General features: G+C 48.3%; 2 protein-coding genes across 4 annotated transcripts in view; both read left to right on the top strand.

The window, feature by feature from the left end:
- The window catches only part of DHDDS (dehydrodolichyl diphosphate synthase subunit), a 28278-nt gene extending 16520 nt beyond the window's left edge, over window positions 1–11758 (top strand). The window contains exons 8-10 of one of the 2 annotated variants that reach the window (XM_082832841.1): window positions 1771–1878; window positions 9476–9712; window positions 10427–11758. In XM_082832841.1, the coding sequence (XP_082688967.1) occupies window positions 1771–1878; window positions 9476–9712 (345 nt within the window). In that variant the 3' untranslated portion in view covers window positions 10427–11758. Of the gene's footprint in view, window positions 1–1770; window positions 1879–9475; window positions 9824–10426 lie in introns of those variants that run through there. The other variant, XM_082832842.1, reaches the window with a different exon arrangement.
- A 272-nt stretch (window positions 11759–12030) lies between these two features.
- HMGN2 (high mobility group nucleosomal binding domain 2) lies at window positions 12031–16477 on the top strand. Of its 2 annotated transcripts, XM_082864249.1 has the most exons (7): window positions 12031–12067; window positions 12998–13116; window positions 14116–14160; window positions 14362–14391; window positions 14758–14808; window positions 15242–15337; window positions 15832–16477. In XM_082864249.1, the coding sequence occupies exons 2-7, from the start codon at window positions 13102–13104 to the stop codon at window positions 15865–15867; spliced, it is 273 nt and encodes a 90-aa protein (XP_082720375.1). In that variant the 5' UTR covers window positions 12031–12067; window positions 12998–13101; the 3' UTR covers window positions 15868–16477. The 2 variants fall into 2 exon arrangements, with proteins under 2 accessions (XP_082720375.1, XP_082720374.1); XM_082864248.1 differs by lacking the exon at window positions 12031–12067 and having other exon boundaries at window positions 12933–13116.
- The last annotated feature ends 653 nt before the right edge of the window (window positions 16478–17130 follow it).

The following is a 17130-nucleotide window of genomic DNA, read 5'->3' as shown; positions in this document are numbered from 1 at the left end:
GTCAGATTATGTCTAGAGAGTTTACTTCTGGGCACTGGGTTTTAAGAGATTGCACTGGTAAACTAGAGGACTTAGCAGAAGAGGCCAGCCTGGATGGCAAGGAGTCTGAAGCTCATGTCCTATAAGGCAGGGGTCCCCAAGCCCTGGGCTGCGGACCACTACCAGCCTGCGGCCTGTTAGGAACCGGGCGCACAGCAGGAGGTGAGCAGCGGCGAGCAAGCGAAGCTTCATCTGCCGCTCCCCGTCGCTCGCATTCCTGCCTGAACCATCCATCAATCCCCCCACCCCACCCTGTCCGTGGAAAAATTGTCTTCCATGAAACCGGCCCCTGGCACCAGAAAGGTTGGGGACCGCTGCTATAAGGAATGAGTGAAGAATAATGGTCTGGGAAAGAGGAGAATGGTGATAGTTTATTCTCTTGGGAAAAAAATATTAAGTTCCTCCTTTGTGCTGGAAATATGGCAGTAACCAAGTTAGAAATAATCCCTATTATCATTTATTTATTTACTTACTTACTTACTTACTTATTTATGGCTGCGTTGGGTCTTCGTTGCTGTGCGTGGGCTTTCTCTAGTTGCCGTGAGCGGGGGATACTCTTTGTTGCAGTGCGTGGGCTTCTCATTGTGGTGGCTTCTCTTGTTGCGGAGCACGGGCTCTAGGTGCGTGGGCTTCAGTAGCTGTGGCTCGAAAACTCTAGAGCGCAGGCTCGGTAGTTGTGGCGCACGGGCTTAGTTGCTCCGAAGCATGTGGGATCTTCCCGGACCAGGGCCCGAACCCGTGTCTCCTGCATTGGCAGGTGGATTCTTAACCACTGTGCCACCAGGGAAGCCCAATCCCTACTATCTTAAAACTTACAGTTTGTTGGAAAAGACAAGTGAACAAGTCATTACAACCTTGGGAACAGATAACAGGCAGTTCTAAGCTAGCCTTCAAATATTTGAAAGACTGTCACTTTGAAGAAGAAATAAAGTTGTTCCAGAGAAACGACCTGAGACCTTGGTAGGTGACATTGGTTTAACTTAATGAGCTATCTGACAGCTAAAGTTATCCCCCTTGAGGCACTGAATTCCTCACCACTAAAGGTGTCAAGCAGTGGCTGTCAAGAATGTTCCAAAAGGGAGTCTTATATCAGTGATTATTGTTAAAAGTTCACCCAGCTCTTTGCTCTGCTTTATGTATGTTATTTTGTTAAATTTTCACAGTACCTTAAAAACTAGTTATTCTCATTACCCAGTTTTACAGTTGAGGACACTGAGGCCCAGAGAAGTTAAGTAACTTGCCTGAGGTCAAGTAGATGGTAAACGGTGGAGCCAGAATTCAAAGCCAGGCAGTCGGGCCCCAGAGCCCATGCTCTTAACCATTGTCCCATACTCTGCTACTTAAAAATAACAATGACAGCTACCATTTGTTCATTGCTAACTTTTATCAGACACTGTGTCTCCCAGATGACCTCTAAGGGCCAAGAGCCAGTAACATAATCTAGATGTTATTTCATAGTCCTAAAATTGGCTTAGAAAAATCCTGGTGGAAATGTTGATCTAGTCTCGCTTTGGTTCTGCCTTGCTACAGGCAGGTGATTTTACTGCCTCAGATGACCCGTCCCCCTATTAGTGAGTGAATCCGGGCTGGCAGCAGCAGCTGCAGCTCAGGATGCCTGTCCAACCTCATCTCTGGGTGTGATCAGCCTGCTCTTTCTTTGGAGCCTGACCAGGGATGTGTTCCAGTAACATGTTATTAAACCATACTCTCTTCCTTCCCCACCTTTCCCAGACCTCCCACTCCTGCTTGGTGTTCCAGCCTGTTCTGTGGCCAGAATACACGTTTTGGAACCTCTGTGAGGCCATCCTGCAGTTCCAGATGAACCATAGCATGCTTCAGGTAAGAGTTCAGGGCTGGCCTGACTGGATGGAATGGAAGAAAAGGTTAGCATTGATGACGACCCACGGCTATATATGTCAGGCACTTGCTAATAATCATGTTAATGATGAGTAGCTACCACTTACTGAGTATTTACTATGTGTCAGGCACTGTGAACAGTTTATATGCACTATCTCATTCAATGTTCCCAAGAACCCAATGAGCTAGGTATTATTAGCCCCATTTGTGCAAATGAGTAAATCAAAATTATTTAGCTAAGGACACATAACCAATAAAAGATGGAACTGGGATTCAAGTTATAAATCTTTAATCTCTTTACTATGGAAACCCAGGAAAGGCTTCTCAGAGAGATTGGCCATTATTCCCTGAAGGAATTGGCCTAATAAAAGATTGTAGAAGTGGAAGTATACAAAATCCAAGATGCTTCCAGAGGGATTAAAAATGAAATAGCACTGTCTTTGTATGAAACTGTGTTCTACCAAGACTTGAAGTTCTGCTTTCAGTTTTGATCACCAGATCTTGAAACAGGTTTCATTAGGAGGCAGAGTCACCTACGTCTGATTAGGACTCTTAATAATAATGGCAGTGTGTGTGGTGGTGGCAGCTAACGTATTGAGGGTCTATTAAGGCACTTTGGTGTTTTCATGTAAGTTTTCTTATTTAACCCTTCCAGCAATCCAGCAGGCTTGGCGTCCTTGTTTTTCAGATATGGCAACAGAGGGGCAGGGAAACTGTCCCAAGGTCACAGAATTTTAAACCCAAAGCTGGTGATGCTTCTTGAGTCTGGAGAGATAATGGCCAGGAGGAAATAATGATCTAAGTCAGGGCTTTTCGGTCCCCTTGGCATCGCAGACTCCTTGGAGAAGCTAACGAAAGCCGTAGACCATCTCCCTAGAAAAATTGCAAAGATCACTCTAACACATGGCATTTTGCATAGAATTACATTAATCCCTTTAACACATAAACTACTTCTGGGGGTTCACATAACTCCTGAAATCTTTCCATGAATCCCAAGTCCAGAACTCCTGGAATAAGTCAATCAAATCATGAAGGTTTGGTCATGTGCTTGATCACTTAGTCTCAGAATTTGAAAAAGTAAGTTAAGTTCAAGTAAAAGGAAAAACAGCAAAGTCTCAATTATCCACTGTCAAAGAGGAATGAATATCAGATTTTTCCACATGACCAAGTCTCCCATTAAGAACTAAAACTTTTTTAAATCCTATTTTGATAGAAAACGTTCTGAAACAGGTCTTGTGCATAATTCATTAACACCTTCTGTATACCAGGCACTTGCTAATAATGGTGATGATTAGAATAATCACATTCTAATGATGCTGATAATGATAATATTGTTAGTAACTGCCCTCTTAAAGTACTTCACTGTGCAGGATGGCCTTGAAGGGTGGGACTCTTTCTCTAAGCTAGATTGTCCCAAAATACTTGGCTTTGGGATTTCTTGTATATGGTCAATGGCTAATTTTGACAGCATCCCTTCTTCCCTTCTTTCCTATTTCCAGTTTTAAATCAGCTACAGGCAAGGAAACCAGGCAGCCAAGCTTGTTAGAGTTATGTCTGTAAAGTGAGAGTAAACTGGCCTTGCATGAAGCCCAGAGGATCTTGGTGCACGAGCTTTTGTGTATGGATGTTCTTGTCTCTGAGTTGGCTGCTGAGAAGTCTTTTAGTAATTTCAGGTTTCTCAGATACTTTCCCACATGGCTATTGGAGGAATTACCTCAAGTTTCACTCATTTCATAAATGTCTATTACTGAGTACCTGGTCTGAGTCAGGCACTATGTTAGTATTAGGCACAAGAGAGTCAAGCAGTTAGTTGGCCAGACAAGATCCCTACCTACATGGAGCTTGTATTTTTACTTGAGGAGACAGATAATAAGTAAACAAGTATATACAATAATTTCAGATTGTAATAAGGCAATGAAGAAAATAGGGTGATATGCTAGAAGGTAATGAAGACAGCAGGAGGTGCTGAATAAAGCAGTCAAGGAGGGCCTCTCTAAGGAGGTCTTTTTTAAGCCATTATATTAGAGATGAGAGATAGCCAGATGGGTAAAAATCCGGGGGGAAAGAATTATTCTCTGCAGAGGGAGCAGCAAGGGCAAGGATACTAAAGTTATAAAGTTTAGGTCTTGGAAGAACAAAGAAAGAGGTCAGCACACATGAGGGAGAAGGATGTGGGATGAGGCTGGGTAGGAGTCAGGCCTCTGATCACTGAGAGCCTTGTAGGCCATGATGACACATCTGAAGACTTTTGATCAGGGGAGTGACAGGATCTGATTTATATTTTGTAAAAATCACTCAGGATTTTCAGAGGGCAGGAGTCAGAGACCAAACTCCTACAGTAGTCCAGGTGGGAGAATGTGCCTCAAGGTGGGGTTGCAGCTGTAGAGAAGGGGAGGGCTGAGTGGACTGAGATGGAGGAAAAACAAAAGTTAAAACAGAAACAAATGAAACTAAGTTGATAATATAACCCCCAGTGAAAGGGATTAATTCCAGTTACCTGAACATAGTTCTCTGACTATACATTTTTAGTGGGATATATTCTAAGGATAATACAAACTGGAAAGCTAACTTAAACATTACTTAGGTTTATTAATGGTAATGTTGATGGTGTAACTCTGAAACTCTTTTATTCATCTTGTAGGATAAAACAAATGAGTAAAATGTTAATGTTATTAGGAACCAAAACATTTAGGTTTTGGCCTGGGCAGCTGGGTAGCTGGCTCTGCCATTTCCTAGGATGGAGTGGAACGTGTTTGAGGACAGCCATTAACAGTTTCATTTGGTACCTAAGAATCATAATTTCAAACATTTATTGAGTTCTTACGTGTCAGGCATCCTTTTACTTATATTCTATGTAGTTCTGTAAGGTAGATACTATTATTAATTGCCCCCATTTTTAGAGTGAGGAAACCAAAGTAATAACAGAGATGCTGACTGCCCTGAACCTTTTTTCAGCAGACCTCATAGAGGTTTTGGCCAGATTTCCTCTACCTGGGAGCCCTCAAACTCTGTTTCTAGAAATCTTAGCACCTCAGCAGAAGCACTAAGCGTACAATCCAGACTGACAACATCCTGGCCAGTTTGGCCTCAGACCAGAGAGCTGATCTTTCTAATATCTCCCTTGTATGTATCCTGTATCATCACCAAACTGGACTCTTCACAGTTCCTTGTTCCCAAACCCTTTGGTATTCTGCCTCCACATCTGTGTTCTTGACCCATCTCCCAAATTCCCGTTGTTAAATTCTGAGCTGCTCTGTCTCTAAGCCCAGCCCAGTATGTCCCCATTCCCTGCAGGAAGCCAGGGCAGGGAGTTGGGTTCTTGATCTATAGTAGCTCACTGGGATGAGGGCAGCTGATGGATGCTAATGGAAACAGGGACTCAGCTACAAATCGTTGGAGGCTAGACCTTGGTATCTGAAGGGACCATGGCAGTTTCCAGGTGGTCACCCATCAATCTTAGAGAATGGGGGCTGGCAAATGGAAGAAATATCGACTATGACACAGTAGGACAGATAGAAAATTAGGGCAAGGAAGGGGTGGGCAGCAGTACAGAGCCACTGATCCTCAGTTACAGGCTGCATGGATGGTAGGTCCATGGGGGGGATCTTTGACAGAGATGAGGAATAAGTGTTCGGTCCACTTAATCTGTAATGATATAGAGGGAGAATATACATATTCCCACTAAACTTCCTTTGATGCATTTGTCAGAGGTTAAACGCCAGGGTGGAACAATCAACCATTTTATTTCTAGTGCTCTTCAGGTAGTCACTATCTTCTTCTCAAGAGAAGTTAAAAACTTCAGCTATTGTCTCAGACATTCCTGACTTTGAGTCATGGCACAGCCTTCTAGCTGTGTGACTGACTGGGCAATTACTTAACCCTTCAGAGAATCACTTTTCTCCTCTGTAAAATGAGGGGAGTAATGATAATAATAATACCTGCCTCACAGGTTTGTGATAAGTCTTCAGTAAGCTAATACACTAAAAGCGCTGGAACAGAGTTCATTTTCAGAGACTGGTGGCCAATATCGTTCACAATGTATGTCTCTGGGCTCTTCAGACTTCATCTGTCTCCAGAAAAACCACAGACACTTAGCATCCCGCTCATCCCATCACCAGTACAGTTCCCTTAGCAGGGAGACTCTGGGTGCTCGTCAAAACATCATGTTTCCAGCAAGAGGTACTGTCTCTAACAACCCTCAGAAATGCACCCCCCCCCCCATGCTACTGACCTGGGCATATTGATTGTGGCAAATGGGGACTTTTGGGAAGATTTGTCATTAGCTAATGAATGTTTTGAAACCCAAGACCTGCATCCTCTCCATGCCCCAGTGAGGTCAGAGGACTTGAGGGTTTATGTACTGGAGGGGCTATTACATCTTGTTCCCTAATTCTGCTGAGGAGAGAACAAGAGCAGAGAGGCTTAATGCCCAGGAGAGATTTATATTAATAGGTTAGGGCCCCATTTCTCAAAAGGAGCTCCTTGGAGCCCTTACACCAAGACCACATAAGGTCTGCATAAGAAGTGTCTAAGGTAATTATTAACGCCCTCTCCCCTGATAGGTCATTATACAGGGAGAGTAGACAGTATGGTCAGGGAGAGAGAAATTGACTGTTAGGACTTCCATTAGCCTAGATTTTCAGAGGCTGAGTACCTGAGAAGAACTTACAACACCTTTGAGATAGGGAGGTAGATCTAGACCATGTGGAGGTTGCACAGAGGTGCCCAGATGCAGGCCACTGGTTCCCCACTCCACCCCTAGAAAGTACAGCTTATCCAGAGGCACGAAACACATTTCCCAAAGATCTTTCAAGAAGTTATCTTAGGGCTTCCCTGGTGGCACAGTGGTTGAGAGTCCTCCTGCCGATGCAGGGGACGCGGGTTCATGCCCCGGTCCGGGCAGATCCCACATGCCACGGAGTGGCTGGGCGCGTGAGCCATGGCCGCTGAGCCTGTGCGTCCGGAGCCTGTGCTCCGCAACGGGAGAGGCCACAGCAGTGAGAGGCCTGCGTACCGCAAAAAAAAAAAAAAGTTATCTTAGTGGAGAAACCAAGGGAACTTCAAACCACTGTGTGACCTAGGCCAGGCCCCTCCCCACCTCAGCCTTGGTGTCCTTGTCTGTACAATGAGAAGGCTAGAGCTCATGGTCTTTACGAGCTCCCCTGACTCTGTCATCCTAACAGTGAATCACTGATTCCTGGCAAACTAGGGGCCAGGGTCTGCTTGGCTGCAGCCTCCCTGCTCAGCACTCAGTCTAGGGCTGCCATTTGGAAAAAGCCTAAGCCTCATGGAGCAATTTTAACCAGCTCCGCATTTCCTCCTTCTGTGGCTCAGTGCCCTCCTCCTTCCTGTTCAGCCAGGACTTAGCCTACTTAGCCCTAGGCACAAGCAGTGGTGACAGAGAAGGGCTAACTGTTAATAGCCAGGCACCAGATGGGGCATTCATTATCTCATTTTTCCTCAAACCACCCAGTGATGTGGACACTATCGTCCCCATTTTGCAGATGAAGAAAGAGGCTTGGAGAGGTGAGGGAGTCCTGTGGACAGAAACTTCTCAAACCCCAGTATTCCAGGCAGACTCACACTGGCCTGATCACGCTCTTTGATTTCCTGAGTGATCTATAGTAGCCCATTATTCCCCCGCTGATATTCTCCTCCCCCCATACACTTTACCTTTATCTGAATCTTCCCCATTGGTTAAAGCTCAGCTCAGATTCTGCCTGACCATGAGATTTCACTGCCCCCTTGACCTTCATCAACCACAGTTTCTTTCCTCTGAACTGCATGGCCCTTTCTCTTACCTCCATGATGATCCTTACCACATTCCACCTTGTATTATGGTATTTGGGTACATCTCTGTGTCCTACTCAGCCTGTAGGCACATGGATCGCGGTGACTACGTCCTGTGCATTTCCGTACCCCCAATAAAGTCTTGTATGTAGGACCCAGGGTTCCTCCTGACTAAGGCCAGGAAGAAGCCCTTCTAACAAGATGAAGACCCTTACAGCAACTTTTTAAGCTTGTTTTAGTCTTCATAGCTCCACATGGGAGTTCGTTATCATAGCAGAAGAGTATCCTTGAATGCCTTGGATCATTCAACAACCTGGAGGGAGGATTTTCCAGATTTTTCATTTGTCATCTTTATTCATGCAGTAAGTCTTTATTGCTGAGAGATCCTAGCAAATCACTTCCCTACTCTGAACCTCCATGTCTGTCTCCAGCACCTCCGTAGCTCTTTTGGGAGGGTCAAGTGAGACAACAGATGAAGTGCTTGTGTACATGTAAGATATTCCTTAAAGCATTAAAACAAAGCAATCCAGGTGTTCACAGGCTGAGTAGGACACAGACAGATACCCAGATACCACAGTACAAGGTAGAATGTGGTAAGGGTCACAAAGGGTATAGGATACCAAATCGGCAGCAAAATGGGAGTTTCTCACACATGGAATAGGTTTGGCAGGAGGGACTCTGGTGCTAAGGTTCTGCAGCCTGTTAGAGTGGCAGGAGCAGAGAGCATCAGTGAGGCACAGCAAGGCCTTGGTTCTGCTCCAAAAGGGTTTTCCCCTTCTGTGCCAGGAGCATCCTCCTTGTCCTCCTGGGATCATACAGTCAGTGTACTGAGCATTTCACATGTACAGGGTGCCCCAAGTGCCAGAAAGGAAAAGCCACAGTCTCTGTCCTCTAGGAGTTTATGCTTTGTCTGAAGACACACACAGGGTATGAGAAGTGCTGCCAAGGAGTATAATCACTTACCTGGTGTCAGAACTGGTTCCAGGAGCCTGAGGGCTCCACTGAGCCTTCAAGGGTTCATTTTTCTAACAGAAAATGTGGACTGTGGACACTAATGCCTATTCTAGAGGCAGGATGAAGTAAGTGGCTTAAGAAAGCTGAACCTGCTTCTCATAATGTTCACAGGAGGGCCATTTGCTGCGCGAGTCAGCCTGGTCTCCATATGAGAGGCAGTTCTGGATCCAGACTCTGAAAGATAACTTTAGGCAGTTGGGAGGATGGCACCCTTAGAGTGACCTGGGAAACCAAAGAAATGACCCACTGCATATGCCCCAGGCAGGAATAGAACCTTCCTTGCATCAGAGTGATAACTTGTAAAATCGCTGTTTCTGTTTGAGAGCCTGCTAATATGCTGGAGGGGTTTTGCATACATTATCTGTAATCCTTAAAACCACTCTTCAAGGTGGGCACAACCCCGCTTTACAGATGAAGAAGTGAGCTTAGGAGAGGATTTGCCCAAAGCCACAAAGCTAGGTGGTGGGGGAACCAGAAGTCACACCCACATTTGCCTTGTTTCCTTCCAAGTGCAAACCTGAGAAGAATTTCAAGAAATATAGAAACTCCCACCCAAAACAAACCAAGATGGATCCAGAACTGCCACTGCCCTGCCTATACAACATGGGCACCACCCATTGCACATCTACTCCCAAACCTTTCCAGATCTGCTACAAACTTCCCACTGTTCCACTTAACTTGGCCCGTCCTGTGCCCCACCCTTACCTCCTCCATCCCAATTCCACCCACGCCTAAAAATGATCTCCCCACCCCAATCCCCACTTTTCTCTAGCAGAAGGCCCGAGACATGTATGCAGAGGATCGGAAGAGGCAGCAGCTGGAGAGGGACCAGGCTGCAGTGACAGAACAGCTGCTGCAAGAGGGGCTCCAGGCCAGTGGGGACGCCCAGCTCCGACGGACACGCTTGCACAAACTCTCAGCCAGACGAGAAGAGCGGGTCCAAGGCTTCCTGCAGGCCTTAGAACTCAAGCGGGCTGACTGGCTGGCACGTCTGGGCACTGCATCAGCCTGAGTGAGGCTGGCCTCCTGCCACTTTGCCCTGCCCTCTGCCTCCAGGGCCCCACTCCCCTTTCTTTTCTTGGTGAAAGGTACCTCCCTCCTGATGATGAATTGTGTTTCCTTTGCTTGGCAAGGGAGCCCCAGAGGCCAGGTTTGCTGGCCATAGACATCTTTGGGCTGCCTGGGACAGTGCCCCTGGAGAGGGTTGAGGGTGAGAGTCTCTCACAAGTACACTAAACCCAAACTCTGATCCAGGTCAAACTCTGATCACAAATAGGTTCAGAGAGCAGAGGGCCCCAGCTCTTCCATCTTTGCCACCTCTACCTGTACTCCTAGGTGCACTTTCTTTTTCCACCAGCACATCCTTCAACACAAAGAATTTCGGGGAAGAGTTCTCCCCAAAACCTTAGCCCTTTACCCATCCATCTTAGTCTTCACAAAAGATGTGGACCCACCTTGGATCTGCTGGTAAATAGCTAATAGGCAGCCAGCGTTATTTAGGCAAGGAAGGGGGAGGGAGAGACAGAAAGAGAAGTTGCCCATCTGCTGCTCCTCCCCCTTGGCTGTCCACCTGGGATTTGCTATTGAATCTCTACCCCCTCCCACCACACAGTGCTGACTGCTCACTGAAAGCAGCGCCCCCAATGGTGCGCGGAAGCCAGGCGGGTGATTACAATCCAATTACCTATTGTCGACTCAGCCCACACAAGCTTTTCTCCTCTTGCAGGGCATGGGGCCAGGCTCCACTCCCCAGTGAGACCGGTCCCTTCCATGGCTACAGAGTAACAGAAGACCTATAGGCCCTGGTGAATCTAATCCAGCACAGGCCACCTTCCCTGGATCACATCAGGACCAAGAGCACAGAAACAAGCACTTCTCCCAACTGACTGCCTCCTGCCCTCAGCATCTCGGACTCTGCTTCCCACCTCAACAGCCTTTGAGGCTTTTCTCAGCTTTTGACCTGTCCCCCTAAGTAGACCGTGAGATGATTTATTCCCAGCATGGCAGAGTCTCAGCTTGTGAGGGCCAAGGTTGCCCAGCAGGGAGAAGAGGGCCGAGTCAAGGGCCGTGTCCTTTTCCTTACCTCTCCCTGCCAGGCCTCGCTGCAGAGCTGCTGAGAGGATTAGTGCCTTTGAAGAGCTGTCTGAGCAGCTCTGTGCTTCAGGTGCCCCAGAGCAGCAAGCACCAGCGGGTAATACCAACCAAAGGCTACTCTGTTTAGTCTTCCCGTTTTTACTTTCTGCAAACTGTTTCCCAGCACCTCCCTCTAGGGGAGAGGTAGGATCTTGCAAGCAGTGCTAAGAGCATATTCTTAAAACTTGTAACTTCCCTATACTCCAGTCTCCTCCCCTTTCTGTGCCTGGATACCTGGCACAAGAGACCCTTTGGGCATCTTCCCTGCTCCCAGAATCAAACATAAATGCCCGGCACTGCGATTGAGAAGCCAATCAATGCACCCTTTGGCAAGTCCCCCCTCACACACCTGGCACTCCCCACTACCAATCCCTGGCACGGGGTTCCCAGAGAGCAGGTGCTGTACATTTTCCAGCTTTACAAGGGGGCTGTTGACAGCCTTAATTAGGGAGGCATGAATTATGCGGCTATAATGCAGAGCCCTACAATTAAGGCGGGAATGAGGGGCTGGAGGCAGCAAATGGAATCTGCCCTGTGAGCATGGTTGTTGAGTCCTGTCTCCTTTCTGGGTCTGACTTTCCCTACTATGATTGGGGTACAGCAGAGGTGATTAATGGGGCTGGTATCTTTGGCCTGAGGTCCTGTATTCTGGGAAAGGTACACAGTGGGGAGGGGTGAGGAGTGGCTCCCTCTAAGGGGTGGAAAGGAGAAGAGGCGGAGGGATCGCTGCTGCTCAGGAACAGGGGCTGCAAATAGTTGATATGAACTCACAGTGATTGCTTTCTACCGGTGTGATTTGTACAAACCAGCTCAACCCTTGCCTCAAGAAATTAGGTGAGACCTATTTAAATGTCCTCCCACCTGTGAACCAACCCCCCCCCCCAGTTGAGGATATTTATCGTGTTGCGTTCTCTCGGGTGTCAAATAGAATTTTTAAAATTCTTAGATGTAAAACTTGTTTGCGAACAGTGCAACAGAAGATCATGTTTTGCTGCAGCAATTGTCTACCTTCCTCAGGTGCACTTGGCTACCTCCAGGATCCCTAGCTTTGGGGACGGGGTGGGGGAGCCACTGGAAGAGCCCTTTTTTCATCGCAACCCTTGTACCTCTACTTGTTTCCTAATGCCCGGACGCTTTCCTCCACCCTCCTTTTCCCTCGCGCAAGTGAAAGGAAGCCAGCCAGCCTGCCAGTGTGGAAGGAGGGATTTCGCCAGCTGCGTCTGCAGCGCCCAGGGTTAGTGGCTGCATCGGGTGGGGGCAGCTGAGCTTCATGTCTCCGTAGCGGGTAAAGATTAGAGGGAGGGGAGTGCTAGTAGGCCTTCTTGGCGGCCACTCTCCGTCATTCGGTGGCGGGGTTCTGAGGTCCAGGAATACAAGGAACTAGGAGAGCCATCCACCCGACAGGCTTTGGGGGGGCTTCGTTGGTGTTTGGGGAGGCGGCTGAGCAACGGGTGCTGAAAGGACAGCTCCTACCTGCCCCACTGCACCCGAAAGGCACCTCTGCGTGTAAAGTCTCCCCCTGGAACCCCCACCCCACCTCAAGTGGACCGCCTTCCAGGTGAGGTGCCCGAGAGGCGTCCTCCGAGTGGCAGCCTGGAAGGATGCACGTCCGGCTGCGCCGAGCTGGCTTCCCCGCTCTTTCCCCACTTCAGCGTCAGCCTTGGCCCTGGGAACTGCAGCCTGTGCCTCCAATCCGCGCTCTTCCTCCCGCCTCCGGCGGAGAAGGGCAGTGCGGCCAGGCCTAGCAAACCCTTCTTCTGGGGCCCCCAGCGGGAACAGGAAGGAAAGCGGCTGAGATGCGCCCTAAGTGTCGCATGGCTTGGAGAAGTGGGTAGCTCGGTTGCATAAGGTGGAAGGAACTTGGTAGTTTGGAAAACCCAGCTCTTGGCGGGAGCCGAAACCCAGAGCCCGCCGAGTCGCACCACCCTCCCTCATTTATTGCCCTCGACGCGCGCCTCCCCCACTGCGCCCCCACCCCCTAGGCGCGCCGCCGTCTCGCGCGCCCTCCCCCCCATACCCCCCTCCTCACTCCCTCCAGAGGAGGTGAGTTTAAACCCCGCCCACGTGACCCCAGCTGGGCCAATGAACGGCGGCGGGAGGTGAAATCCGGTTCTAACCGGTCCGGGGCTCCCAGCGCTATAAAAACTTTATAAACCCCCCGGAGCCCGAGCAGTGTGAAGAAGAGGCGAGAGCGACCCTTGGACTGGCCAAAGCCGCGCGCCACTGCATCCCCGTGTCCAGCGCATACGTCCCGCCGCCGTCGCCACCATGCCCAAGAGAAAGGTACGTGGCGCGAGGGCCCCAGGCGCTGGGCCGCCGCCGCCGCCACCACCGCCACCACCACCACCAATGCAGCAGCCGCCGCCGCTTCCCCGGCTTTGGGAAGCGCGAATCAGCGGCGAGCTGGAGCAGACTCAGCCCCCCGGCGCGGTAGCTCGAGGCGGTGTCAGTCGGCCCCGGGCTAACCCTGCGCGGCTTGGCTGCCCGCGGGCGCCAGAGGCCATATTGGAGGAGCGGCGGCCGCGGCGGGAGGAGCCATGTTGGCGGCTGTTTATCCCGCTCCCCTTGGGCTCGACGTGCCCGCCCCGCGCCCCCTCCCCCCATCGCTAGCCCCCCCCCCCTTCCCCGCGGGCGGGCAATTCAAACCCGAAAGGGCGGGAAGGCGGCATTCGGGGTTGGCGGGCGGGGGAACGCGCTGCCGCCAAAAAACCGCCGCCGTGAGGGGGCGGGGCCTTCTTCCCTGGGGGCGGGACTTCGCAGTGTGGCCCCACCTCCACCGCGCGCCGCCCACGGCCCCCGCGCACGAGACTCGCCCCGGTGCGCGCCGCTGCCGCCCACGAGTTCCCCCGGCTGCGTGCTCCTCCCGTCTCCCGCCCTCGACGGCTGCCATGGCAACGGCGCTCGGGCCCCGCCTCCGGAGGGGTTTGTTTGCTCCTAGTACAGCTGTTGCTTCTGCCTGGCGCGGCGGCGCGGGCTGCGCTTCGCGCGCCTCGCTCCAGCTTTGCGCGCGCTTCGCGGAGCCTCGCCGTCCCTGCGCGTTATGAGACAGACCGGGTGTGAGGCTGACACATAACAGCGTTCCTAGCGCTTTCTGAGCATTTCGGGGATTTGCATAGGAGCTGGGGATGCTACAAACTGAGGATTTGTATGTCTTAGGAAAGTTGTGTGCAAGATTCCCTTCGATTTTTTTTCTCCCCCTTTTAGGACTTCGTTAAGTTTACTGAATCATTAAGAACTGCTTCAGAAACTGCAGCTTTCTTAGCTTTTGCTTGTTTTTTATAGGCCGAAGGGGATGCTAAAGGAGATAAAACCAAGGTGAAGGATGAAGTAAGTCTTATTCTCACTGCTTTTGGAGTCTCACAAAGCCTTGGGCTCCTTTAGTGGTAATTAACTATATTCATAGTCCTGAATTTGCCTCAGTAATGTCTCTTTACTTCCTATAGTCTAGAACAATTCAGGTGCAAAACTTTTTTGTATTTAAGTGGTTCAACTGTCCTATTTGTAATTTTCTTTATTTTTTTTAAATAGCCACAGAGAAGATCTGCAAGGTTATCTGCTGTAAGTGTGTCTGCTTTTAAATTTTCATATTATTCCCTGAAACTAAAAAGCATTGAAAAACGGTTCCCTTTGCTTCCCATGAATTACGGTCAGTGGCTGGTATTGAATGACTTACTCTGCTATGGACTCTTGCCCATTTGGAATTTGCTCGTTCTGAAATTGTGATGGCTGTAGCCAAAGTGGGACACTTCCGAGTGTTACTTGAGTGGGTTTCTGAAGATATGAAGTTCTAATGGAAAGCCCGCCACAAACTTTACAAAGTAGGAGAAACTTCTATGCCAGTGGTGCTGTGGTTTGGTTGTGGGTTGTTTTCTTTGGTCCATTGTACTAATGTTCTCTGCTTTCCTTTTCTCCCCCAAATAAAAGAAACCTGTTCCTCCAAAGCCAGAGCCCAAGCCTAAAAAGGCCCCTGCAAAGGTGAGTAGGACGGTGAGACAAACATGCATCTAGGATTTACATAAAAGCCTGAACAGTTTCCCATGTTGCTGACAGGGAGACCTGCTATATAACAACTTCATCTGTTGACACAGAGTTGAGATTTGACAGAGTTAATAGGACTGGTCCTTAACCAAGAACTCTGTCTTCAATTTACAGGAAACTGTACACTTGGGTATTAAACAAGTGCAAGTGTTTAAGCTGTCTTATTCTATTATTTACATTCAGATAAAGAATTCCGTGTATTGAAGACCACAGTTTGGCCTTGTTTTTATGAATGGGGGAGGGTATGTAGTTTATTTGTGTATCTTATATTTGATCAACAACCCTACTTTGTGCAGAGCTTTGTAGACTTGTATCCCGGTGATATGAAATGAGGAGAAACAGCTTTTTTCCCCCCATCCCCCCATTTTAGAAGGGAGAGAAGGTACCCAAAGGGAAAAAGGGGAAAGCTGATGCTGGCAAGGATGGGAATAATCCTGCAGAAAATGGAGATGCCAAAACAGACCAGGTACAACTATTTTCACTTTATGTTAAGTCTGCCCATTCAATCAGTGAATGATCCCAAAAGCTTTTATGGCCTTTTTCTTACATCTGTATCACTCCAAGTGCACCTTTTAGTCTGGAGTTTGCTTGTGGTTTTTTTCTGTGAGTTTAATCTGGATTCTTGAAGGCTCTGCCGTCCAATAAAGAGAGCTGTGGTATGAGCCTTGTCCTGTCGTTAGGTGTCGCGCGCATGCTACACCATGGTTTTCAAGTTGGGAATAACCTCAGATCTTGTAATACTGGTGTGCCCCCTTCCCCAATTTTACAGTAAGGTCCAGAGGGGAAGTGACTTAGCAAAGTTACCTGCCAAGTCATTTTCAAAAGAAGTACTGAGTCTCAGTGTCAAAGTACCTAAAACCTGAACTTTGGCCTGGGAGCAAAGTAATGCTATAAATGAAATATAAATGAAGATAGTTTCCACATCTATATATTGTATTCATCTGTCTGTTTTTCTTTTAGGCACAGAAAGCTGAAGGTGCTGGAGATGCCAAGTGAAGTGTGCATTTTTGATAACTGTGTACTTCTGGTGACTGTACAGTTTGAAATACTATTTTTTATCAAGTTTTATAAAAATGCAGAATTTTGTTTTACTTTTTTTTTTTTAAGCTATGTTGTTAGCATACAGAACACTTCATTGTTGTTTTTTGGGGGAAGAGCACATGTCACTAATAGATTGTCTCTGAAGCTGGATTGACATGGGAGAAAAACACCTTTCCCGTCTGGTTTTGAGAGACTTCCTCTTGGTTCCCAGGAAGGAGGGGGTTCCTTGATACTGACACACAGTAGCCACCTTGGCACAAATGCCTTGTGGTGTGGAAACTAAAGTTAGTTTTTATGTTCTCTTCTCCCTCTCCACCTTCAGCATAGACTTGACTCCCTTAAACCCAGAGACCTGTTGGAACCTGACCCCCAAAAATTGGTTACCAGTATGTCAGGCAATCTGGACTTTGCATTGTCACCATTGAGATGGCGTCCCTCAAAAGAGCAGCGGTTCCTTTTTTAGATTGTGGATCTTCAGATTGATACTTTTGCCATTTTCATTTCCTGAAAGTCAGGGTCGGCTTGTGAAAAGTTGTTAAACAACATACTAAATGTGAAATGTCAACCCTCACTCTAAACTTTCCCTGTTCAGAGCATCACATGAAGACTTCATGGGGTTTTATAGTGGCTTTCTGATTTTGGTAGTCCATTGCAAAAGGGAGTTTGAAAGTTGTATACTGTTAACGATTGTCTGCCCATGTCCTGCCTGAAATACCATGATTGTTTATGAAAAGTATCTTTAATAAAGCTGGATACAGTTTGACTTGGAATGCTGCCTCTAATCTTTTCCCAGGAGTGGGGGAGCCTGGTTTCTCCAAGTCTCTTGGGACAGGATGCATTCTGGTGTCAGGTGTAGAGGTTCCATGTACAGTCAGTCTTTATGGTCCATCTGTAGAACACAGTGCTACGTGGACTTGGGAAAGATCCCAGGAGTAAACAGGTGGTGAGAGGCTGGGAGCAGAGAAGTGGTTTCTGTACTTGGTTATGTAGCACTACCTGAAGTGTATTTTTAAATGCAGGTATTTGGTAGATCTGAGGTTTGGGCCTGGCAGCTGATGGTACAAGAGCCTTTCCACTTCATTCACATTTAAGATCTCTGTAAAATTAGCAAGTTAATAGATAACGGCTGTATAGTCCTTGTGCGAGAAGAAAATGCCTGTGTGTCTACACGGTTGGCCATAAGATGTGTAAGGCAGATGGCGCCCTGCTGTTGAGCAG

Source organism: Leucopleurus acutus, assembly GCF_964270905.1.
Source record: "Leucopleurus acutus genome assembly, chromosome: 2".
NCBI lineage: Eukaryota > Metazoa > Chordata > Mammalia > Artiodactyla > Delphinidae > Leucopleurus > Leucopleurus acutus.
Note: the sequence above shows the minus strand (reverse complement) of the source record. Positions and strands in the feature narration are given on the sequence as shown.